The sequence below is a fragment of the Lithobates pipiens genome, unplaced genomic scaffold, assembly GCF_037356315.1.
Source record: "Lithobates pipiens isolate NorthernLeopardFrog02 unplaced genomic scaffold, aLitPip1_a1.2 Scaffold_13, whole genome shotgun sequence".
NCBI lineage: Eukaryota > Metazoa > Chordata > Amphibia > Anura > Ranidae > Lithobates > Lithobates pipiens.
The window spans coordinates 418,730,361-418,756,043 of record NW_027507718.1 but is presented as its reverse complement, the minus strand read 5'-3'; the positions used below and the strand labels follow the sequence as shown (position 1 = coordinate 418,756,043).

Below are 25,683 nucleotides of genomic sequence, written 5' to 3'. Positions count from 1 at the left end.
TGCAGACACAGATCAAAAGCAAACTGCATAGGTGTGCACCGAGCCTTATGGATCAATTGTCAGATGAGAATATTCAGGCGAAAAATCTTTTGTACATTCGCTGAATGAGAGAATTTTGTTTGAAATTTTCACTTGTTTTTAAAATTAATATAATTTCTGAATGAAAACCACATACACTGTGAAAATTCCTTTGACCAAGCAGTTTTCTATTATTTCCAAATTTTCCCGTCACTGTGATTGAAAATGAATGTCAATCAGAGGTTATTAACCGATTAATCGAAACAATAATCAGCCAGCTAATCGATTATGGAAATATTCGTTAGTTGCAGCCCTAATTTTGTGTTTTCTTCCATTTGCAAATAATCGCGCCAACTGTTGTCACTTTCACCAAGCTGCTTGACTGTTGTCTTGTAGCCTATTCCAGCCTTATGTAGGTCTACAATCTTGTCCCTGGCATCTTTGGACAGCTCTTTTTGGTCTTGGCCATGGTGGAGAGATTGGAATCTGATTGCTTCAGTGAACAGGTGTCTTTTATACAGGTAACAAGCTGAGATTAGGCACACGCCCTTAAAGGGAGTGCGCCTAATCTCAGCTTGTTACCTGTATAAAAGACACCTGGCACCCAGGAATCTTGCTAATTGATAGGGAATCAAATACTTATTTCACTCATTAAATGCAAATCAATTTTTATAACTTTTTTGAAATGCTTTTCTTGATCTTTTTGTTGTTCTGTCTCTCACTGTTAAAATAAACGTATTAAAATTAGATAATTTCTTTGTCCGTGGGCAGACATACAAAATTGGCAGGGGATCAAACTTTTTTTTTTTTTTTTTTTTCCCTATACCTAATCTTATCCAGCACTGTGCCATAGAGAAGTGCTGTTCTCTCTCTCCCCCTTCTCACTGGACTCGGTCAGGGCAGTGGGAGCCATCAGCTCCTGCTTCTGTCGAGCAAATCCAGCGGCTTTCTATGGTGCAATATGGAGAAAAGAAGCCTGGAGCGCCAGCAGGGATCCCAGAAAAGACGGATTGGGGCTGATCTCTGCAATCCAGAGCAAATAAGTATAACATGTTTGCTTTAGAAAAAAAAAAAGGAACTTTACAATGACTTTAAAGGGTAATTGCACTTTGAAAATGCAAAAAATATATAGCTTTAGAGATAGATAGATATCTCATATATTCAATTACTACACATATTGTAATTTTTAAAGTGGTTCTAACCCTTTTATTTTTTTCCTCTAACATAAGAGGTTTATACTTATCGGCTCTGTGCAATGGTATTGCAAAGAACAGCCCCGACCCTCCTCTTGCCGACACTTTCTGCTCCTCCTCTTCTGTGTATGAACTCCTACCAGGCTGCTATGGGAGCACACATGTGGGCGTGTTTCAGAGTCAGGCTGTTTACGTCCTTAGACACACAGCGTGGCATGCTTTGGGCCCATTTCCTAGTTCTCTCACAGGATTTGACTGACAGCAGTAGGAGCCAGTGGCTCCCGCTGCTTTCAATCTGTCCTGTGAGAAGAGGAAGAGAGACCAGCGTTGCTGCATTCAGGTAAGGTTCTCTTGGCGTTTTTTTAATTAAAATTATTCTGCATTGGAGACTTTTTTTTTTATGTTCCTGTTATTTAGCAAAAATAGCACATTAGCAGTATAATTCTGTATGGTGTGACTTTGTGCTAATTAGCAATGTTAAAACCTTCTTTTCATAGGGCGGTGGAAGTTTGGGGGAGTCCTGAAGCCATTTTTAGGGAAAGAAAATTAAGAAAAGAAGAAGAGATTGCATACAAAGAAAGTGAGTTGCTTATCTCCAATGGTAAGATAAATATCCAGTACAGCATATACAATGCCACTTATTATCATGTGATGAGCACCAGCTTCTAAAAAGAATAGTTCATTCAGGTGTGAATACTCAGGAGCATGGCTGTAAATTCAATTTTTAGAAGCCCCTAATTCAGAACATAATTATAAACTGTATGACAGACAATTGATTACTGTGCTGATGTACAGCGTTTTTGTTCTTATTTTGGCTTAGCGAAAAAAAAAAAAAAAAAAATCTGACTAGACATATAACATTCCCTGTAGTTGTAAGTTACTTCATCGCATTAAGGGCCTCTCAAGGTCCACTTCTTTTTATGGTGACTCATGTCACTGAACATGTAAAGCCAACTGTTATAAAAGGTGTACCATTTTCCAGCAAGCTGAGGTGAAATGATGCCATAAAATAGGATGATGTATATAACAGAATAAAATTCCATGGTATACCATTTCATAACAAACTATGTTGAAATCCATTATCAACTAAAATAATGTAAAAAGAAGAATGAAATGCAATTAAAAAGAACACAGGACCCCCCCCCCCCTTTTTACCCTTGCTCCCCATCATTCATAACCCCCCCCCCCCAGACCTGGAGGAACCCCAGGCGTTCTCTTGGCGGCCCTCACATGGCTACCCACGGGTTCAAAACTTTCTTTCCTCATGCTCCTTCCCATCCTGGGAGAATATTCGAGAAACACATGGTGCACCAGCTAGTGAGCATTATCGTTTCATTCAATTGAAACACTGGATTGCAGCCTTGCGTCGCATGTCCACTTACCCGTTTCAAAAGACCTTTTTTGGACACGCATGTCAGCACGCCCCTGGGTCCCCCGGCCTCATCTCGGCTATCTATGCATCCCTGAATGGACGCCCGCCATCAGCACTCCTCTTATATGGCCCAATGAGAAAGGGACCTCCAGGCCCCAATAGACTTGGAAGACTGGAGTAAGGCCTGGAGAATGGTAGCCAAATGCTCGTTTAATACAAATAACCTAGAAGCAACATACAAGGTACTATTCCGATGGTACTGGGTACCGGCTTGCAAAGCTCAGGCCTTCCCAGGAAGTACTGACAGATGGTTTCGCAACTGTGGACAGCGGGGGGATGTTATACACACAGTGGTCCTGCCCAAGACTGGTGGGGTTCTGGTCTAGGGTTTTTGGTTTACTGCAGACACTCTTCCATCTAACAGTCCGAAGGGACATTAGGCTAGCTCTACTACATTGTCCAATACCTGGTTTGCACGTTCCTCAGCAAAAGTTGGCCACTTGCCTCTTTATAGCTGTCAAACGGACCATAGCCCAAGCCTGGAAGACTCAGAGTAGATTTCCAAGGGGTGAAGACACGTATGACTGCTATGCTACTTCAGGAACGCATGTCCAGCATTGCGCATGATTCACATGCCAAATTCCTCAATCTGGGAGCCGTGGATCTCTTATGAGTTCCCTAAACTCCAAGCATCATGCCTGGTCTGACTCCCCTCAGTGGGGCATCCGCGTCTGAGTTTCCCTGTCCCTTTCCCCCCTCACTCCTTCCCCTGATCTTCCTTCTCTTGCCTCTTAGCTCTTTACGCTTTTTTTTTTCTAGTCTTTCACTTTCCAATCTTACTGCTGCCCCCTATGGAAGGGGGTAACTGGAGAAGGGCTTCCCCTTCGGAGACGACATGGGGGATGGGATACCTTACACAGTAGCCAGTTTTGATACCATCCCCTGCTTTCATTATGCTATGTGTTATTTGTGAAGGTTTGCTCTTTGGAATTGTATTCATGTTTTGTAGCCCCTGCGAGGGCATTTAATAAGCGTATTCTATTTTCTTGTTTACTCAAAATTCCAATAAACATATTGAAACAGAAAAGAACACAGGACTTTGGGCCTGCCATAATAAAATGTACTGGTATTTATATTGTAGCCTTTGAAATAGGCTGCACCTATTTTAGCAAAAGAAAAAGACTTGGGCACACACTATCTGCAGTATACAATGCTCTGTTTCAGTGTGCAGCTGGTGTCCTCTGTGTAGCAGTGACAAGTGGTGTCTTGCATTTTACAAAGCAAGGCACTATTTGCTTTTTTTTTTTACTTTTATTGGAAGTGTATGCTTCATTCAGGTCTCTGAAATGCAGCAAAGTGACATTGCATTCGCCCTGGAAAAGCAAAGCATGTCTGCCTTTTTCCGCACCACTCACACCAACGTTTTAGTGTAAGCAATTGTTTTATATGTGCCTTTGTGGTGACTTTTATGTTCATCCAGTGTGGAAAAATGCAGGTCACTGCAGTATGTGTGAACAAGCCCTTTAAGTGATACTAAACTCTGGTTAAAAAAAAAAAAAAAATCTATTCAAGTTACAAACACATTTGGTAAGGTTGAGACAACCAGTCTATCAATTTCAACCCATGTGTGTTTTGTCACTACCATTTACCATATCCTTATATATTCGCTAAGCAGTTCTCTCAAAAATATCTTCTGTTGTGTATAGCTTCCTCCAAATCTGTTTTGCTGATGCTTCTTCCTGTCAAAGGGTAGCTACCTTCATTCTCCATTGCCCCACTGCTTGTAGGAAAGTAGCCACCCTCTCTTGTTCACTTCCAAGATGGACTAGGGACTGTGGACTATGGGATTTGTAGTGTGCATAGAGCAGTGCACATGACTGCAACTAATGTGTACTGCTCATGCGATAGCACAAAGTTAATTAACTTCACACACTTTATTGGAATTTTTTATTTTGGCAGACCAGCTAGGAACTGGCTGGCCGAGGCCCCTCCAACACCGTGGCTAAATCAATCAGGTTTTACAGACCCATGTTGATGATGTCGGGGCCAATGTCTGATAGATGCATTGGGTCGTGCCTAAATAGACCAGGCAAAAACCCCTCAAGTTCAACATGTCGATATGATAGTCCACCAGAGGAAGCTATAAAATGGACTGTCCTTTTCAGGCATCTCCAAATCTTATCAATGTAGTGAAAATTACCCTGTCAAGTTCACATAAGCCTAGGAATCATCTGAAAATAGGCCAGAACAACATGAGGGAATAGTGGTTTTTAAAGAGCAAAAGTCCCTTTTCATCTCCCAGAGAAGATCCTAAGTCTTTATTTTCTCAAAATCATTAGCCCCAGTGTGAATAATTAAAACGTCGGGCAGGGGCCAAATACTTGACAAATGGATCAGTTGGTCTCTAACATTCCTTCGTCAGAGGCCTCCAATGCCCCACCAAAGAATCTAGAATACATCACAGTTCAAACCTAAATTGTCAGAATAAGTCCTGGTCTGAGCTTGATTCTTGGCCCAATAAATAAATGAGTGACCAACTATCCAAATTGTTTGCTTGGAAGAACCTGAAAAAGGAACAGAATGAATTAACAAGTTAGGACGGATATACATTTTGTACCCATCTAAGATCAGCATGGGAGAAACTTAAATGATTGGCAGTTGTGGCAGCACCAATCCTAAAGGAATGGGAGGTAAAGTGGAAACTGGAAAGATTTTAGACCTGAAGAAAAAATCGCCGAAAACAGAATAAAGTAATACATCTGCCCACTGAGTCTGTTTTTAGATCCAATAAAGAATATTTTAATAGAATTAACATCAAGAGACGTGGGAAGATAACAGCTGGATGACTATTTATTTGGAGCGGTGAACAGTTCTTGAGGGTGGCAGAGATCAATCCCAGATCAAGCCCCAGAGGAAATCTGGGCAAAGGAAACCGATCAGATCTGCCTCTGCAGCCATCTCTTGGAACCTGCAAAACTGAAAATGGGTTAAAGCATCCGCTATGATCTTGGCTCTTGAAATAAATCTTGCCTTTTAAAAAGATACAGCATTAAACTTCATGAAATGTAACACAAGAAAACCTGAGTAATTTAACAACCAATTCTGATCTAGAGGATGACTGATTAATTGAATATAATACACCCTTGTTATCTGCATGCAAGAGAATGCACTTATTCTTGAACATATCACACCAGATAACCACCAAAGCTACCACTTGACATAGTTTTAGTAAAACTAAATTATGTAGAAGTCCTCCAACTCTTGTGCCATTCAGCAGCACACCAGTGGCCTTGCAGAAATGCACCAAAGCCTACAGAGCCGGTAGAATCGGTGAAAAATTTTAGGCTGAAGTCATCGGTCAATTCTTCCTGCCATATAGTAGACCCATTAAAACTGCTCAAGAAAACATTCCAAATCTTTAAGTCTTAATTTGTTTAGAAATAGTAATATGCGCAAAGGGATTTTAAATGCCCCTTGTAGCAAAAGCCAATGGACTAGAAAATATTCTAACCACTGGTATCACCCTAGCCTCAAAAGGTGAAAAGACCAAGAAGGGGTTGGATTTCCTTTAGCAAAGCTTTATGCCTAGACAGGAAGGAAGTGTTTATGAACCTCATACGCACCAATTTATTCATAGGTAGCCTGAACTCTATATTATAGGAATCAATAATACCAAGGAATTCAATAATGGTGGTTGGCTGTCTTTTTTTTTCTTTTTTCTTTTTCTTTTTCTTTTCTTACATCAGGGGACACAGAGCCATAATAGTTACTATGTGGGTTATAGGGCCACTGATAGGTGATGGACACTGGCATGCCCTAAGGCAAGAAGTGTACCCCCTATATAACCCCTCCCACTACTGAGAGTCCTCAGTTTTTTCACAAAGGTGTTGGTCACGAGTAAAGATGTGCTGTGCTCCACTGGAGGCAATCCTTGCTGGGGCTAGCCATGCTGACCGGATCCGTTCTGATGTCTTCTCATGGGCTAAATGAATGCTACCCGGCATTGTGTCCGAAGAAACTAGGTTTTGCTTGCCAACGCTTCTCTTTAGAGAGCTGGGCCCTGGGATCCAGTACTATTTAGTAGTAAAGCCATAATGTTTTTACTGGCAGGGTGCTGTCGCAATTCCAGGGTTGTGGGTAACCCGGTTCCTGAAGGTTTCCTAAAAAGTCTCGGAGCCCACCGTGTAGGGTGAAGATTGGGTCTTTGATTGGCTCCCTGATTCCTGCAAATGAGATCTGAAATAAAGCTGGCCTTGACTTCTATCAAGGGCCAGATCCCGGCCTTGTCAGTGTTTTTTCAATGGCCTCTTGCCGTTGAAGAGCAGGGGAAGAGAAAGCAATACATTCCCTTGATGTAGTAAGAGTGATCAGAGTCTATTTAAAGGCAACCGCTCAGGTTCGCAAAACACGTGTTTTGTTTGTACTGCCAGAAGGTCCAGAATGTGGACAGGCAGTGTCAAAATCTACTATTTTTTTTATTTTTTTCTAAATGGATCCGTCAAGTGATTGTTCAAGCTTCGACTTAAGAAAATTCTTCCTCTTTATGCTAGAGCACACTCATCGAGGGCGATTAGTGCCTCTTGGGTGGTGCATCATCAGGCCTCTGTCTCAGATCTGTAAGGCCGCGACTCATACGTTTATCAGATTTTATCAAATTGATAATAAAGGTCATGAGGATATTGCCTTTTGGGTGCAGTATACTGCAGGCTGCAGTAGAAGTCCTCTGGCCTCCTGTGTGTGTGTGTTTTTTTTTTTTTTTTTTTTTTTTGTCTCCCTAACTTCAGTTGCCATTGCTATGGGACATCCCACATAGTAACTACTATGGCTCTCTGTCCTCTGATGTAAGAAAAGACAACAGGATTTTTAAAACAACTTGCTTTTTAAAATCCTTTTCTTTGATGTACATCAGGGGACACAGAGGTCCCTCCCTTCTTGGTATACACTTGTATTGCTTGGCTACAAAACTGAGGACTCCCAGTTGTGGGAGGGGTTATATAGGGAGTACACTTCTTGCCTTAGGGCGTGCCAGTGTCCATCACCTATCAGTGGCTCTATAACCCACATAGTAACTACTATGGCTCTGTGTCCCCTGATGTACATCAAAGAAAAGGATTTTACAGGTATGTTGTTTTTTAAAAATCCTGTTTTTCCTGTGCCAGCGGGACCCCAAATGATTTGCAGGTATTAAAGAAGCAGGATAACCTCATAACAGATACTCGAACTGGGAGGGGCCAACAAAAAAAGTAATCTAAATAGTGAAGGAATCCACCCGTCGATGTATTTTCAGAAAATACCCATTGTAAAAAGATAGATGGAGAAGGCTTCGAAGTAGAAACATGACAATGAAAAGCCAATAGGCATACATCTATTGAAGTAAAATGAGTCATTCAATTTGAAAAAACAGAAATTTGGACCCCATAGGGTCTACATGAAGAAAGACTATTTTTATGTCTGCTTTGGCTAAGAGGGCTGATTTACTATAGCGTCTTAATAAAACCAAAGCCTCGTCAAAAGATGTATAGGATGCAGATGCCTCCATATCTCCGACCTTGTCATTAAGGGACTTATCGGGGAGAGGACACATGGTGAATTAAAACTAAAAGCCCCCGACGGTTTTGCAAGTGAAGGCTTTCTTAAAGCATCTAACAGCTGAGTGTGGCCAGCTACAGTAAAAACCAGCATTTCCAGGTGGTAGGGACGTGGGGGGGGGGGGGGAGGACGCTCGGTGATGCTTCACTTCTGGGAGCAGGGTCAGGCAGGCAGTGCTTCGCGGAGCATGCGTGCTCCTTCATCATGCTGATGTGGGTTCTGATTGCTTGGTGCCGACCAATTGGCATGCACCTAAATGTACCTCCTGACAGGGTACGTTTTGGAGATTAAGCCAAGGGGAGGGGGGGGGGGGCTTAAGATGAACTTACCCTTTTAAGGAAAAATCCTAATGAAATGATGCTCCCATGGTTACAGAAAAGGTTTGTACCTTGCTGTTCCCACCCACACTCCTGAGTTAATTGCTCATTTAAACTAGGGAAAGCAGATTAAGGTGTAAAAACCTCCCCAGGCTCCCTCCAGCACTGTGACCGGGCCCCTGCAGGTTCTCTCTAAGCTGCAACCAGCATTCTCAATGTACCATACCAGGCTAATGTCCTTTGATGTTCAGTGATGGTGAGGCTCTGCCCAGATTCTGCGGGAGGCGAAAAGTGCCAACGCAGGCCTGGAGTGAGGAATCCTAAAAGCGAAACTTCCTTTGAAACTCTCCCCTAGACATAACGAGCAATAAACCCTTGCAACGCATCTATCAGTGTGCTGTGTAATATTACCATCTGGCTGAGACCAAGTAATGGAGAAACACAGCACTGCTGGCCCCACAGCTAGGAGGACCCTGTTATTATGCCCACTGATCTGCCATCCCATCCTTCTCTTCGTCTTCCAGCACTACAAATGTCCTATTATAATGAATGCCTCTCCCCTCCTGCCCCTGAGCTAAGCACCAATCGTGATTATCCTCACCTTTAAGTCCCACAGTCCCTGAGCATGGCTGTCACCGTTGGGACTGCTCATGTCCCAGGTGTCCAGAGGAGGTAGGTGGCTGTGATGCCCGGGGATCGGTGATGCTTTCCTTTGGCTGGCAGCGGGGAGAAGGAGATCCATCACATCTTCCCACTCACCAAGCTGCCAATGCAGGTTAATGCGAGCCCCGTGATCTACATAGACCAGGGGAGGGGGGGGGGGGGGAAATCTGTCATACTACACCTCAGCCTCTGCATCCATGGATGCTCACCTGTTTTATCTTGGCACCCCCTACTGGTCAGTCCACCCCTGGTTTTGTTTACATTTCAGCTGTCAGCAGGGGAACCCTGCTGACAGCTGAATGAGTCATTAATTGTTGACCATAATTGCCAGCATTCTTTTGTTTACATTTCAGCTGTCAACGGGGTTATCCCACTGACACATGACAGAACCGAGCCTGAAGGTATCGGTGCATTTGCAAATGCTTAGTATAGGCACCGGTATTGGTGCAACCCTACTATTTAACTTATTTGAAACGGGTACTGCATGACATGTTTGATTGTCCTACAAACTTTTTGGTGACTGGAAATCTTTTAGGCCTGTATTCTTTAACAAGATGTCACTTTTTGTATTAACAGTGCCTGTGTGTTTTTTTTTTTTTTTTTTTTTGTACATGTTTTTACATGTCTTTAATTAAATTTATTATGCATCAGCTTCTTTCAAAGTGTAAAAGCTAATTGCTGGCAGTTACAAAAAATTCTGTGCAGCAATTTTTGTAAATGTCAGCTATTGTTTTAAAGAGCAGAAATCCATTCATATACTTTTCATCTGTCATGCAGCAAATTGATTAATTGTACATTCTTTTTTTCATGCACTGAGAGATGTCTTTCTTTAATAAATAGCTTTTATGGGTCCTTTTCTTTGAGTCTACTGCATTATTTACTAGGAAAATAAGTTTTACTTTTGTTCTTTGTCCTTTTTTCCTTCTTTTAGATACGTTTAGAAATAAGAAATTATTAAAGGAATACAAGGATTTTCTAGGAACTACAAAGGTATGTATGTGTGGTTGAGCTGTTAAATTTAACTCCTATATAGTTTAAAGAGTCGTGTGTGTGTATATGTGTGTGATTTTATTTATATATATATATATATATATATATATATATATATATATATATATATATATATATATATATATATATATATATATATATATATATATATATATATATATATAAAATTTACACATTTTATATTCTCACAAAAGTGAGTACACCCCTCACATTTTTGTAACTATTTTACTATATCTTTTCATGTGACAACACTGAAAAAATAACACTATGCTACAATGTAAAGTAGTGAGTGTACAGCTTGTATAACAGTGTAAATTTGCTGTCCAATCAAAATAACTCAACACACAACCATTGACCACTTCAGCCCCGGAAGAATTCGCCCCTTCCTGACCAGGGCATTTTTTGCGATGCGACACTGCGCCGCTTTTAACTGTCAATTGCACGGTCGTGCGACGCTGTACCCAAACAAAATGTAAGTCCTTTTCCCCCACAAATAGAGCTTTCATTTGGTGGCATTTGATCACCTCTGCGGTTTTTATTTTTCATGCTATAAACAAGAGGAGCGGCAATTTTTTTTTTTTTTTTAAAAACACCATCTTACTTTTTGCTATAATAAATATCCCAGATTTAAGGTTTTGGCTGATATGTATTCTTCTAAGTATTTTTGGTAAAAAATAAAAATAAAAAAATCGCAATAAGCGTATATTGATTGGGCCACTTTCGGCCCAATTTGGACATTTTCACTTAGGGGTGTACTCGTGTTGGAAGCGGTATAATCATTAATGGCTGTGTGTTATTTTGAGGGGACAGCAAATGTACTCTGTTATACAAGTTTTACACTCATTACTTTACATTGTAGCATAGTGTCATTTCTTCAGTGTTGTCACATGAAGATATATTAAAATATTTACAAAAATGTGAGGGATGTATTATAAATTATTCTGAAAGATCACCAATGAGCCATACAATTGAACCCCTCCAATATAATAGAAGGGAAAGGCACATGCCGTGGACAGCAGAGAGGGAGTGGTTAATTTTAATATATCTTTTGCTGTGGTGACCCTTAACATGCCACAGCTAATGGAGCATCTGACATCATTCTATTTAGCAGTGTGTCAGTGTCCAGAACCCACAGACAAGTCTCTAATATCCTTTTGCAGGCCCAGAAATATAAAATGCATTTGTAAAAGGCAGGCATAGTTAAATTGATTACAACATTGTATAATTATTACTAAATTTTGCCTTCCCTGGAGTTCCCTATTAAAGCCCTAGCATGGTTGCAGCTTGATGTCCACAGGGAGGTACCCTTCACAGAGAGACATACTCACCACGGTTCATGAGATAGGAGGGGGAGGTTTCTGGTGGTGGTGTTACTGAAAGTGTCCAATTTGAAGCCAGCTTTAAGTATAACTAGAGGAAAAACTTATTTTTCTATTTGTTTTTGGTTTTGAATCACGTGGAGGGGGATTAGAGCACTTGTCAGTTTATTGCTGTCTGTGTCCCTGTTGGGTAAGTTCAGTCTCTGTTTGTCCTGTCCCCCATTATCCTTGTCATTGAAGGTAAAAGAGAATCCCCAAATTCTGGGTTGTCCCCAGAAAAGTCATGGTAAATATTCCAATGAGGACGCTAGTTTTGGTGATCTGGAGGTCCCCAAAGAATTCCCTTTAATTTGCAGGGATTTCCTCACTTCCTGTTTGACTATGGGATAGGAAGGCTAGGACTGATCCTCCCCATTGGTGTGGACTTGGGGGCAAGGTAAAAAAAAAAAAGAGAAGGAAAAAGGAGAGGAAGGAAAAGGGAGAAGCAAAGAGTAAGGGAAGAGGACCCCCACAGGTTCCAGGCGAAAGGTGTGAGGTAAGAGGCACTGGGGGTCCAGTCAGACTGAGAGTAAAGCAGTGTCTAGATGCAGATGAGTGTTGTCACAGACTCTCAAACATGGCATTGGTGTCATTAAGTATTTAAGTGAGCTTCTCTTGTACCATGACCCTCATAAGTCATTGCTTAAAGTCTGTAAACCCTTACATATACCCAGTGAAGGGACTAGCCTCAGGTCATAAAGAGTTGAAACAAATCCTCCTACATTGGTTGATTTCTTAATTTATAAGCTTCTCTTAGAGTGCAGAAAAAAGGGGGCAGAGAGTCAAGTAATGCTGGCCATACACGGTTCTAAGTTCGAAAGAATTTTCTTTCAAAAATTGTATCTAAGAATTTTTGTACGAATTTCGACCCATTAGTGGGCTGCAGCACCAGCCGATTTTTCTTACGGCAATCAAATTTTGAGGAATCGGAGATGTTGGAAATTTTTTGACAAAGCAAATGATTTTCTAATCAATGCTGTGAATCGTGGGAGAAATGTAATAAGAGAAAAAAATGTGCATGTGCAAGAAAATTTTCGAAAAAAAAAAAAAAAGCTTCCCGGCCACAAATTATTTTCTGCTGCAACATGAGGTGAAATCGAAGGCTTGGTTGGCCGAATTTCGAAAATCAATAGTGGCATTATCGGATCACAAAAAAAAAAAAAACAACTTTCTGATTTTGAAAAGAAAATTTGTACGAAATTCGACCATGTATGGCCTGCATTATACTCTGCAGGACTCATTGAGAACTACGATTGTTGATTGGAGGGAAGGGACACGCTCCCCTTCACACAGCACACAGGAACAATGCTGAGGCAGTCACTCAGCTGGAGGTCCCTCCTCGTCACCTTTTTGTAATCTTGGTGTGAGGATAACGTATCCGAAGTGATTCATGCTGATAGCAGAGGAATGAAGCAGCAGACAAACGACACCTAGTGCTCTTAATTGAGACAAGTAGACACTATAGAGGGATATGTTTTGTTCATATTTCATGTCTGAGGTTTACAACCAATTTAACCTCCCCTAAAAGGGAAGGGAGGTGTTCTTGAGCATTTAAAGTTTCAATCTAGTGCTCAGATGGCTGGGACCTATATTGAATTTGCACGTTTTGTAAAGGTGGTCTACGCTTTACACTGAAATCAGGTCTTGAAAATGCTTTAATACTTCAGACCCAGATCAAATCAGGAAAGTTTGGGGGGGGTGGGGGGTGGGAGAGAGTCTGCGCTCCTTTCGGGGTCATTACTTCAGTTTAACAGCCGGGCAGCTAGGATTTTTAGAACTTATTACACTATTTTTATACCCATTTCTCTTTCATTAAATATTTCTGGTAAAGCGCTAGTGGTAGTCTGTGACTGTGGGCTGCACATGTCTTTTTGATATTAAGGCTAAGTTCACGATTGCAATAAATTCTAACGCTTACACTAGCATGAACCAACGTGCCTATAGCATGAACAATAGTTTCTGACACGGTGAACGCCCGCTACGTAACGCATCATGGATGCCCTCCGAGGGATATTTTATTTTATTTATTTATTTTTTCTTAAGGGGAAATTGTTATGATATTTTATAAACACTTCACTTCATTCTTGCTGTGAACGCTACAGGTGCGTTAACGGCAGGTTTCAATAGAATTAAATGAAAGACTATTTTTATTGAAGCATAACAACTCGCATGTCAAGGTACATAAAAAAAGCGCTACTGAATTCTCGAATATAAAGCATTAAGTAACACATCAAGTATGAATAACAATAAGGAGTTGGTACGGATGTACCAATGTGTAACGGAGGTGGTTCCAAGACAGGGGGTGTCAAGTCCACATGGAAGAAGTAATACAAACATTGTAAAAACTTTACTGTGGAGTGACAATCAGTACCCCGAATAGAGAGGGGGTTTCGTCTAATGTTGGACAGAGGAGTTGACAAGCTTTAACTCCTACCAGACTTGACATGCAGCTTCATTTTTGCCATTTAGTGATTTTGAATGACACAAATGCTACATGTTTTTTCAAACGTAAACAGCTCTGTCCGCTGTCCATATGATCCATTCTAGACTGCTTTGCTGGGCATTCGGTGGGTGGCTAATGCCAATGGGAAGAGGGCCTTAGTGAGTGGTCCTCAAGCTCCAGGGTTCCTCTGCTTTATGTGTTTTTATTCATATCCGGTGAAGGAAAGATCCTCATTAAACTGGCTTCTACTACTTGTTAGGTTTTTCTTTTGAACCTTCTTACTTTTTTTTTTCTTTGCTTTCCATTCTTTTTTTTTTCTCTGGTCTTCTATACGCCTTTGATCTTTTATAGTATATCTTTCTGCAAGGAATATAAAATTTGGCGCATGTATTTTTCAAGGGCCAGCGGTGAACACAAATGCAGGATCAATGGTTCTGTAAAAGGTCTGTCATCTCTAGCAGTCTCTAGTACAAGTGTGTCTCGGCACACTTGTAAATGAGCATTTGAAAAGAAAAAGGAAATGCATAAATCTGATTTATTGCTTCATTATTGTATAATATCACAGGTCGTTGCCCTAAACTTTTATTGTATAAGAGATAATACTTTAGACTGCACATTTGTGGGTCTAATAGTTGTCCGTTTCAATGCATTCCAGGGAATACTGTGACCTCTACCTTGGAGAACATCAGTTTTCCTTGTTAAATGATATTAGAGAAATATGGAACTTAAAGCAGATTTTCACCCACTTTCTCTTTCGTGCCCCCTTATTGGTACCTGCGCTTCCTGTAGGTCCCCTCAGTCTCTGCACACTCTGGACTTCGGAGGGTAAGATTGGATGAGACAGACCTGTGATTAAGGTGCTGTAGGTCTGGCCTTACAGTGGCCTAAATACGCTTTCTTAGTAACTCCTCCTGCGCTTCCAGCCCACCCACCCCCCCAGCTGCCCTGCTCATGCACTGCGAAGCATCTTCAGGGGTCCAGCCACATGGACCAGGAAAATAAAGCTGGCCACCTGATTGCCTCGAAGCCTCCTGGGAGTGATGCAGTTATCCAGCCTCCTTTGGATAATTGAATTACTCCCAAGAGGCTTTGCTTTCTTTTCCTGGTCCATGTGGCTGGCTACCTGATGACGTGTCGCAGTGCTGGAGTTATTAGGGGGCTGGTTGCATGAACCAGGAGGAGACAGACTGGATAGATGGTGACGTGGGACTGAGTCATCAACAGAGCAGCCTGGGCAGCTGATTCGCTTGGTGTAAGAGTATGTTTATTAAAGTGGTATTAAACCCAAAAGCAAACATTTATTATATTGCAGCTTACCAATTTTTAGATGTGATGGCTGCATTAGTTTCCTTTTTTAGGCTTCCTTCCTTCTATTTGTATCTGGTGATTCAGCAAGTAAGTCTGTTGTTTTTTCAGAAGCTCAAGCTCTCCAGCAGAATGTTTGTTTGCTACATGGATGAGAGAAACCACATACCACTGACAGGGGTGATTTAAAGGAGAAGTTCACTTTTTGGAAAAAAAATAATGCACATTTATTTTTGCAGGTAAAAAAAATGTGCATTTTATCATTTATTTTTGGTGCCTTTTAAAGCAAGGCTAGGCAACCCCGGCATTCCAGCTATGGTGAAACTACAAATCCCGCCATGCCTCTGCCTCTAGAAGTCATGCCTGTGATTGTCAGGGTCTTGCAGTTTCAAAACAGCTGGAGGGCCAAGTTTGCCTACCCCTGATCTTAAGCATTGCACCAGCGATCAACCATGCAGATCTTCCAGGGTATCTGCTTGCCCATACATCTTGTAAATACTGTTTGAAGGGGAACCAATTAAAAAAAAAAAAAAATAAAAAAATAAAAAAAAAAAATCGGATCAAAAAACATTAAGAAAAGGGGGGTAAACTACTTCTTTAACACACCCTTGATATAGCTGCTTTAAACTTCATAGATTAACCTCCTGTAAGTAATGTGTGACAATAGTTGAGAAGAGGAGTTTGTGACCCTTTCTATCTGTTTTCTTACAGCCTCGTTTAAGCACATCCTCCATTTTTCTCAAGGGCCCTGGGAAAGTCGTTATGGTTGCAATATGCATGTAAGTTATGGGGGCTGTTTAGAAGTGTTTTAACACAAGATTAACACAACTTTCATCCAGCATGCACACATTTTCTCACTTGAATTCTATTAGAAAAATGTGTGACTCTTGGGTGAAAGTTGTGTAATTCTTCTATAAAACGTATGCATTTTTTTATTTTTATTTTTTTTACTGCTTCTGCTGTTAATTTGAAATTTCAGATACATTTGTTTTGTATAGAGTGGGAAAATCGCCACTCGCGTCATGTGCTGGTGACAGGTGGTTACTGGCACAGGAAGCGAGTGCAGATCTATTCTAATTGGACAATGAATACAGAAGCATGGAGGTTCATATCATTGTGCAATATTCAATGTATTCAATGGTCATGTAGGAACTCCTTAGTTGAGGTTATTGAATAGTTGTACGAGAATATCTGTTTTCTTGTAATGTAGTAAACTCTGAGCTGCGGAGGGAGGAAATCCTAATTATGGGAATCTCCCTGTGGCTCAGACAAATGGAATATGTAACTCAGGGGAATGGAAGGCTAGAAAAGAAAGAGCAATGTAGGGGGAGTTGGTAAGAAGGCAGTCTTCAAAAGGCAGTGGGAAACATGGGTAAGGAAGAGTGGAGGTGGAAGCTTGACAAGCTGAAAGCGGAGCTCCAATGCTTGTTTACCTTCCTGATTTCCCAGCCATGTCATTCATTCACATAGATCTGAATAAATCAACTACAAGTAACTGCTCGTGCAGACAGTAAGGGCAGACAGCTGTACTGAGTGTCTGTCATCTGCTGCTTGTGGGTGCAATGCTCCTGTTCATTTTATTATTTTATTTTTTATTTAACCTACAAAAAATGTGTGTGTTTTTTTTTTTTTTATTTAATTTTTATTTATTTTTTATTTCTCTTTGAGCTTGGCTAGTAACCATTTTTTTTTAAAATTTTTTTTTATAAAGGTATATAAACAACCATTAAATTTTTTTTTTTTTTTTTTAGCCACTTCATCCTTACCCCCTTAATGACCAGACCAATTTTTGCAATACGGCACTGCATTATTTTAACTGAGAATTGCATGGGAGTGTGATGCTGTACCCAAATAAAATTGATGTCCACACACACACACACACACACACATACACACACACACACACACACACAAATAGAGCTTTCTTTTGGTGGTATTTGATCACTTCTGCAGTTTTTATTTTTTGCACTATAAACAAAAAAAGCATTTTAAAAAAAAACAATATTTTTTTTTTACTTTCTGCTATAAAACCCAATTAAAAAATGTAAAAATCAGATATCTTCTTCATTTTAGGCCAATATGTATTCTGCTACATATTTTTGGTTAAAAAAATTCCAGTAAGCCTATATTGATTGGTTTGCACAAAGGTTATAGCATTTACAAACTATAGGATATTTTTATGGAATTTTTTTTGTGTGTGTGTGTGTTGTTGTTTACTAGTAATGGTGGCGATCGGTAATTTTTTGTGGGATTGCGGCAGACAAATCGGACACTTTTTGACACCTTTTTTTGGGAACAAAAAAGGGGGAAAAATGACATTATTACAGTGATCAGGGCTAAAAATATGCACTGTTACTGTACTGACACTGGCAAGAAAGGGGTTAACATCAGGGATGTTCAAATGGTTAATTGCGTCCCTAGGAGGTGCTTGCTAACCGTGTGGGGGATTGACTGGGTGAGCACAAGGATCCGTGTTCCTGCTTAGCAGGAACAGAAGATCTGTGTCCTCTGTCAGAACGGCGATCTGCCTTTTTTACATAGGCGGACCATGTTCTGCCTCTCTGGGGAATTATCACGGGTGGCCAGACATCGGGTCCGCAGGACCCGCTTATTGGTTCCGCCCCTCTGTCCAATGGCTGCATGCACTCCCACAGTATCTATTACACAAAATTACATACAGGTACATGATTTTGCACAATAGAGCCGCCCCAGTTCAGTATATATGCGGTGGGTCGGTCGTTAAGTGGTTAATATTCGACACCCTCAGACCACTCTTTAACTGAATAGCTCTACTTAAGCAGCAACTTATCTTCATCTCACTGTTGGGTTATTTTCTAAAACTGGAGAGTGCAAAATCTGTTGCTGCTCTGCATAGAAACCGATCCATTTTAAGTTTTTATTGTCAAAGCTTAATTGAACAAGCTGACGTTGGAAGCTGATTGGCTGCCATACACAGCTGCACCAGATTTGCACGCTCCAGTTTTAGTAAATTTTCCCCTGTGTGTATTTATTAAATGGACTAAACAATTGTTTTATGTGACAACCTATGCAATGCCCCATTTCCCCAGCAGGGGGCTTTGGTAATAATGACAGATGGTTTGAGGGTGAAGAATAAGTTAGAAAAAGAATAAAACCATTTATAAACTGAACAGGTTTGTTTTTGTTATTTTTAGATCACTAGGTATATTGTATTTTTTATGCATAGCATATGGTAAATTAAGTCCTTTTGTCTGCCAAGTTATATGAATAATTCTGATTCATATATGTATTACTTTTTTTTTTTCTTCCTGAATACAGAAATGGACTAAACTTTTTCTTTAAACTTTTGGCCTGGGTGTACACCGGCTCTTCTAGCATGTTTTCCGAAGCCATCCACTCCTTAGCTGATACATGTAACCAGGTAAGATGATTGGCCTCTTGATTAGGTCTTGGCGCATACATTTTGTTGTATTTCTTCTCATCCTCATTAATGTATTTTCCATTCAGAGATTAGCAATTGTTCCTTCCCTAGAGTATCAAGAGTAATACCTGATAAGTCTGTAATGTTTAGGCTTTATCCTTTTCATTGCTTTGTCTGTAAATGTCTTCCCAATGGATGGCAGAAGTGACATAATTCCATAGTCTGTCCAAATTAACTATTCCAATTCTACCACTAGATGGCACTGTGCTTCATTAATGTTCAGCCACATTGCAAAGCATTGCTTTCAAGAATAATTCTTGTCTTGGTTCTATATGTAAAGTATTTAACCTTTTCATACAGTTTTCTTTTGGCAGCTAAGAAAAGTTTTGTTGCTAACAAACTATTGTACATGTTTTAAGTCTTGTGCCAGGATTATTGTGGGTAAAATAGATAAAAGGTGTGTATTTCTCATTGAAGGTTAAACGTAAAATGTTACTAAACCCACAACAGTAAAATCAGTCTGTATATGCAGTTAAGCATGCTTGTTGTACTCACTGTGGAACCTAAGGGGTTAAATCTCCGCATTGTGTAAAAATGTCACAAGACTGCTATATACTGCTGAGAAAAGGTATTTTGCAGTTTTATATTTACTAAAATAATTGTCTCCCACTGTGTACTGCTGGAGGCCAGATATAGGGAATGCAGGTTCTAGGTTTATTAACCCTTTAAAGGATATCCTATAGTCGCAGCATACACCTTCTATTTATACCATCAGCATTGTAATACTAATACAAACAAAAGTTGTTGTTGGGGGAAAAAAAATATATAAGCTTACCTGAAAGATCTCTTTTTATGTGAGTTCTGCCTGTCTGCTGGCCATCTGTTTCCACAACTTCCTGAAATCCCTGCGTGCTTTGCAGCTTCTTCTCTGCTGTTTACTTTTTAATTTCTAAGAACTACATATCCCATGGTACCTTGCTGCCCGCAAATTGTGATTTCCCTACTGACTTCTCCTGAAACTCCTCTCAGCACCTCTGTAGTTCAGAAGACGGGCTTTGTGAAATGTGTGACACAGCACGTCTACTCACAGGGCTAGTTCACACCACATGCATTCCGGTACCTTTTTTTTAATTTTTTTTTATTTTTTGCATTTCGAATGCATATAAAGTTGGTTAATTGGTTTTCAATGGCATTGTTCACGCCAGTGCTTGCCGTTCCAGAAAAAAAAAAAAGACTGGAATGTAGTAAATTGCATCAAAAATGCACTGGACCCCAGTACAATGGGGGGAAAAAATTGAAAAAAATAAGGAAAAAAAAGCATCTGGAATGTATCAGAAAACGCATTAAAACCCACTGGAACACATCAAAAAGCATCAAACACACATGCAGTAACGTATCCGGAATGGATCTGGAGTATGGTTTGGTGAAGTGAACTAGCCCACGGGATTGTGAATACATGAAGTAAATGTTTGTTATTGTGAAGTAAATGTGTAAGGATCTTACAAAGTAAGTTTAAAAACTTTAAGATCATTCAAATTATTAGAAGTGGGCTAGACCAGAGATGCACTTTAAAAGTTATCTAATAAATTGCCCAAGGCTATCTGCTGCTGTAAACATGTATCCACATCTATCTGCACATGCAGTGGTTACCTGCAGGTAGGGATACATTTTTGCCCTTCTCTCTGCATCCAGGGTCAGAAATTTGTCCCTAACAGCAGCACTGTGACCCACGGTTTGTTAGCATGTCACTCAGTCGATGTGGGGAGTAATGTAGATGATACCGAATGTGCTGCAGGAGTGTCAGCAAGGGATGGAGCTCATCCCAGCTCCTGTAGTTACTGAAGGGAAGAGAGAAGAAAAATTCCTGGTACCGCAAATCCAGAGTCCCATGGTAATGTAATGGGAGAGTCTACCTCAGCCCGGGTTCCCGCCAGGCCACACCCCAATGTGTTTTTCTTTGTCCCCCGGGGCGTAAACATGGGGACCACTAGATGTACAGATACATGTTAACAGCAGTGGCTCTTTTCAACCCATCACTTAGGTGAACAGGCTGAGCAGCTGCCAAAAATTGGAACATCTGAGATCCTGGCTCTAGGTATTCAGGGTATATTTGCCATTCCATGGCTATTTAGAACATATGAATGAGATCTAAAGCCTGGTTCACACGGTAATTCTGTTTTTAGTTTAACCCAGCGGGCTGAATGGAAAAAAAAACTAGGGAGCTTAGGAGGAGCTTGCTGTACTAGTGAGTACACTACTGCGCGCATTGCGTTCTATTCAGTTGAGTGGGGATACTTTTTGCTGCAAAGTTTCATGGCCCCACTTTGCTGTCACATGATTTAACTGTACCTCCCCCAACATAAAAGTGTAAATGATGCCTTTAACCACTTAACAACCGCCGCATGCCATTGTACGTCATCACAATGGCATGTACAGGCACAAGCACGTACATGTACGTGCTTGCCTTCCAGCGGGTGGGGGGTCCGATCGGACCCCCTCCCGCTGGAATGCGGCGGTCCGTTTCGCTTCAGGAGCGATCCGGGATGAGGGGATGGCCGTTGGTTTCTGGCCATCCCCCTCTCGATCGCTCCTGGCGAATGAGAAGCTTCCTCCCACTGTGTATTGTATACACAGGCAGGGAGGAAGTGATGTCATTCTCCTTGGGGCTGTCCTTTTGACCGGACTACGAGGAGAAGACTAAAAGTAAGTGCACCAAACACTACACTGACACACAGGCACACAGATCACCCCCTCTCCCCCCAGTCACAGTGTCACTGATTGCAGTGATCATTTATTTACTGATCACTGCATTCAGTGTCAGTTGTAAAAGTAAAAACTGTCAGCACAGTTAGTGTTGGGTCCAGGGTAGCCCCCTACCACCCCCCCCAATAAAGGTTTAACCCCCTGATTGCCCTTAGAGTAAACCCTTTCACCCCCTTTTGCTAGTGTCACTAAGCGATCATTTTTCTGATCGCTGCATTAGTGTCACTAGGTAGCTAGTTATTTTTTTAGGTTCAACGCCAGGTTTTTATAGCGCTAGGTACCCCCATATACTACCCAATAATGGTTTTAACCCCCTGATTGCCCCTAGTTAACCCTTTCACCAGCGATCACCGTATATGTGTCACTGGTGATGCTGGTTAGCCAGTTAGTTATTTAGGTTCCCCGTCAGGTTTTTATATAGCGCCAGGGACTCCCATATACTACCTAATAAAAATTTGAACCCCCTGATTGCCCCTAGTTAACCCTTTCACCAGTGATCACTGTATAAGTGTTACGGGTGACTCTGGTTAGTTAGTTGCTTTTTATAGCATCAGGGCACCCACCATTTATTACCCAATAAAGGTTTAACCCCCTGATCACCCGGCGGGTGATATCAATTAGGTTTTAGGGTCAGGGTCTGAGTCGCCCCAGGCAGCGCTAGGCTAGTGCCAGTACTGCTAACACCCATGCGCAAAGCATACACCTCCCGTAGTGGTATAGAATCTGAACAGATCAATATCTGATCTGATCAGATCTATACTAGCGTCCCCAGCAATTTAGGGTTCCAAAAAAACGCATTGTTAGCGGGATCAGCCCCGATACCTGCTAGCACCTGCGTTTTGCCCCTCCGCCCAGCCCACCCAAGTGCAGTATCGATCGATCGCTGTCACTTACAAAACACTAAACACATAACTGTAGCGATCGCAGAGTCAGGCCTGATCCCTGCGATCGCTAACAGTTTTTTATGGTACCGTTTTATATTTAAATTCGGAAGACAGTGCTTGGTTTTTGGGGTCCCGTACGTGGCTAGGCTCCCAAAAAGTCCCCCACATGTGGTATCCCCGTACTCGGGAGAAGCAGCAGAATTTTTTTTTTTTTTTGGGGTGTAATTTGACTTATGCCCATAGCATGTGTGAGCAATATATCATTTAGTGACAACTTTGTGCAAAAAAAGAATTTTTTTAATATTCCTGCAACTTGTGGCAAAATATAAAATATTTCATGGACTCAACATGCCTCTCAGTAAATAGCTTGGGGTGTCTACTTTCCAAAATGGGGTCATTTGGGGGGGTTTTGTGTTATTTTGGCATTTTATGGCTTTCGAAACTGTGATGGGTAGTGAGGAGTGAAATCAAAAATTTGCACCCTTAGAAACCCTGAAGGCAGTGATTGGTTTTCGAGGTGCCGTACGCAGCTAGACTCCCAAAAAGTCCCACATATGTGGTATCCCTGTACTTAGGAGAAGCAGGAGAATATATTTTGGGGTGCAATTCTACATATAACTATGGCATGTGTGAGCAATATATCATTTAGTGACAACTTTTTGTAAACTTTTTTTTTTTTTTTTTTTTTTTTTTGTGTCATTATTCAATCACTTGGGACAAAAAAAAAAAATATTCAGTGGGCTCAACATGCCCCTCAGCAATTTCCTTGGGGTGTCTACTTTCCAAAATGGGGTCATTTGGGGGGGGGGGGTTGTACTGCCCTGCCATTTTAGCACCTCAAGAAATGAGATAGGCAGTCATAAATTAAAAGCTATGTAAATTCCAGAAAATGTACTCTAGTTTGTAGACGCTATAACTTTTGCGCAAACCAATAAATATACACTTATTGACCTTTTTAGTAAAAAAAAAAAAAAAAAAAAAAAAAAAATGTGGCTGAATAAATTTTGCCCTAAATGTATGACTAAAATCGAGTTTATTCGATTTTTCTTATAACAAGTAGAAAATATATCTTTTTTTTTTTTTTTTTTTTCTCAAAATTTTCGCTCTTTTTCCATTTATATCGCAAAAAATAAAAATCACAGAGGCAATCAAATACAATCAAAAGAAAGCTCTATTTGTGGGAAGAAAAGGACGCAAATTTCATTTGGGTACAACATTGCGTGACCGTGCAATTACCAGTTAAAGCAGTGCAGTGCAAAATTGTAAAAAGACCTCTGGCCCTTAGGCTGAAAAATGGTCCGGGGCTAAAGTGGTTAAATATGAAAGACCTGACCCCCCCCAGGGAAAAAAAATAATCTACAGCCCTGTTCCTCCTAAGAGGTTTTCCCTTTTATAGCCCATGGATGAAAAGTTCATTAAGAAGTAGAGCATGCAAGCTGTAAATGCAGCAGTCTCTTCCTTAAATAAGAACTGGTCTGGTAGATAACGCACAGGGCTTCAAATACCCTCTTGACAAGAAATTGGAGTCATTATTTAAAGCCTTCCTTTTCTTTAGCCAGTTCAGTTATTCAGCCAGATGTTGCAGCAATTTGTATCTGCCAGTCTGTAAAGGATCAGATCAGATGGCCTGACAGGCCTAACCAGGAGGATGCTCTGCCTGAAAATAAGGCAGATATTCCTCGAGCGCTGTGTTCTGTTGTTGACTCCTTTAAAGAATTCAATACAGCAGATTTCTCGTTTTTGCTCTCTTGTCTGTACATATGCGCAGACTTTTGTGGCTTAAGAACTGGTCAACCGAGCTTCCTTGAAAAAAGTTATTGGTAGGTTTCCCCTTTCATAGGGAACGTTTATTTGTTGATCGTTTGGACAAATATAGCCAAAAGAGTTCTGAGGGAAGAGTTCTCTACTTCCTGTGAAGAAAAGCACCAGGTGTCCCTTGTTTAAAACCTGAGGGACTTCTTCCTCAAGTATCTCGGTGCCAAGGCAGTTCCACTGCCAACAGGGAGCTAGAGCCAGAGGTAAGCCACAAGGCCAGGGCTAGAAAAAAAACTCTGGATCCAAAACTCTTCTAAACCTAGCACCAAGCCCTCCTTTTGAGGGGGCGACCCCACTCTATTGGGTGGGGGAAGACTGCTGCACTTTGCAGTATTTTAGGTCTGATTGTAGATACGGTCCAAGCAAGGGTATTCTTGCCACCCGTAAGGATCAGTGCCCTGAAGGATAAGGTGCATCAGATGAGGGGCACCAGGCAACCCTCCATTTGGCTCTGTAGGAGTCTTCTAGGGAGGATGGTGTCCTCCTTCGAGGCAGTGCCCTATGCCCAGTTTAATTCCAGGCCTTTACAACAAGACAGATTGTTGGCTTGGAACAGAAGAGGACAAGCTCTGGATTATCCACTGTTCTTATCTCCTAGGGCACGCTTAAGCCTAACCTGGTGGTTGCAGGATCCAAACCTGCGAAAGATAAAATCCCTCCCCCTGGTAACTTGGCGAGTACTGACTACAGATGCCAGTCTCCCAGGCTGGGGAGTGACCCTAGAGGGGCTCACAGCTTAGGGGAAATGGTCAAGGACAGAACACAGAACAGATTCTGCCCATCAACGTCCTGGAATTACAGGCAGTACGTCTGGGCCTCATGGTGCTGGACGGTGTAGCTTCAGGACTGTCCTATTGGAGTTCAGTCCTACAATACCACTGCAGTGGAACTGGATGTACTGGTGTCTTTATTCAGCCTTACTATGTATCTATGTAACCCCTCTTCTCCCACATTTGTTGCGCAGGATTTGGAGAGAGGGAATCATTCTGGTGGCACCGGCTTGGCCCAAAAGGCCCTGGGAGAATTGTCTTTTCTACATGCAAGCAAGCCTTCCTGATGACAATCACCTTGGCTAAAAGGGTGTCGGAGTTGGCGGCTCTTTCGTACAGGGAACCATACATGATCCTTCACCAAAACAGGGTTGTTTTACAGCCTGTGCCACCCTTTTTGCCAAAGGTGGTGTCGGCCTTTCATTTAAATCGGGACATTATTTAGCGCTTTTTCTCAAGTCATCTTCCAGGACGGCACACCTGAGAGATGAGAGGCTCCTCCCTACAGGAAACACAATCAATCGACAGCTGTTTTAAGTCCCCACCCTTCCCCTTGATCCTCAGTTTTTGATTGTGTTTCTCCCTACACAGCGAAACTGTTTGTTTTTTTCCAAATGACCCGAAGCCTGGGGCTGGTGGTCTCCCCCTGGGAGCCGGACCACAAGCCTGGGAAGCCTCTGGGTCTGGTAGGATATTCTTGTCCTTCCTGGGGGGTTCCCCTATCTTTTCCTCAGGGCGGGCAGCAGAAATTGGAAGAGCCCCCCTGAGAGCTGAAGGACCCT

The 25,683-nt window shown here is 41.4% G+C and overlaps 1 protein-coding gene across 2 annotated transcripts in view; it reads left to right on the top strand.

Annotated features, from left to right (window-relative positions):
- Positions 1-25,683, top strand: part of SLC30A9 (solute carrier family 30 member 9) — a 134,519-nt gene that overhangs the window by 47,938 nt on the left and 60,898 nt on the right. Inside the window, exons 6-9 of one of the 2 annotated variants that reach the window (XM_077477562.1) lie at positions 1,709-1,812; positions 10,084-10,142; positions 15,981-16,048; positions 18,567-18,669. In XM_077477562.1, the coding sequence (XP_077333688.1) occupies positions 1,709-1,812; positions 10,084-10,142; positions 15,981-16,048; positions 18,567-18,669 (334 nt within the window). The remainder of the gene's footprint in view (positions 1-1,708; positions 1,813-10,083; positions 10,143-15,980; positions 16,049-18,566; positions 18,670-25,683) is intronic. The other variant, XM_077477563.1, reaches the window with a different exon arrangement.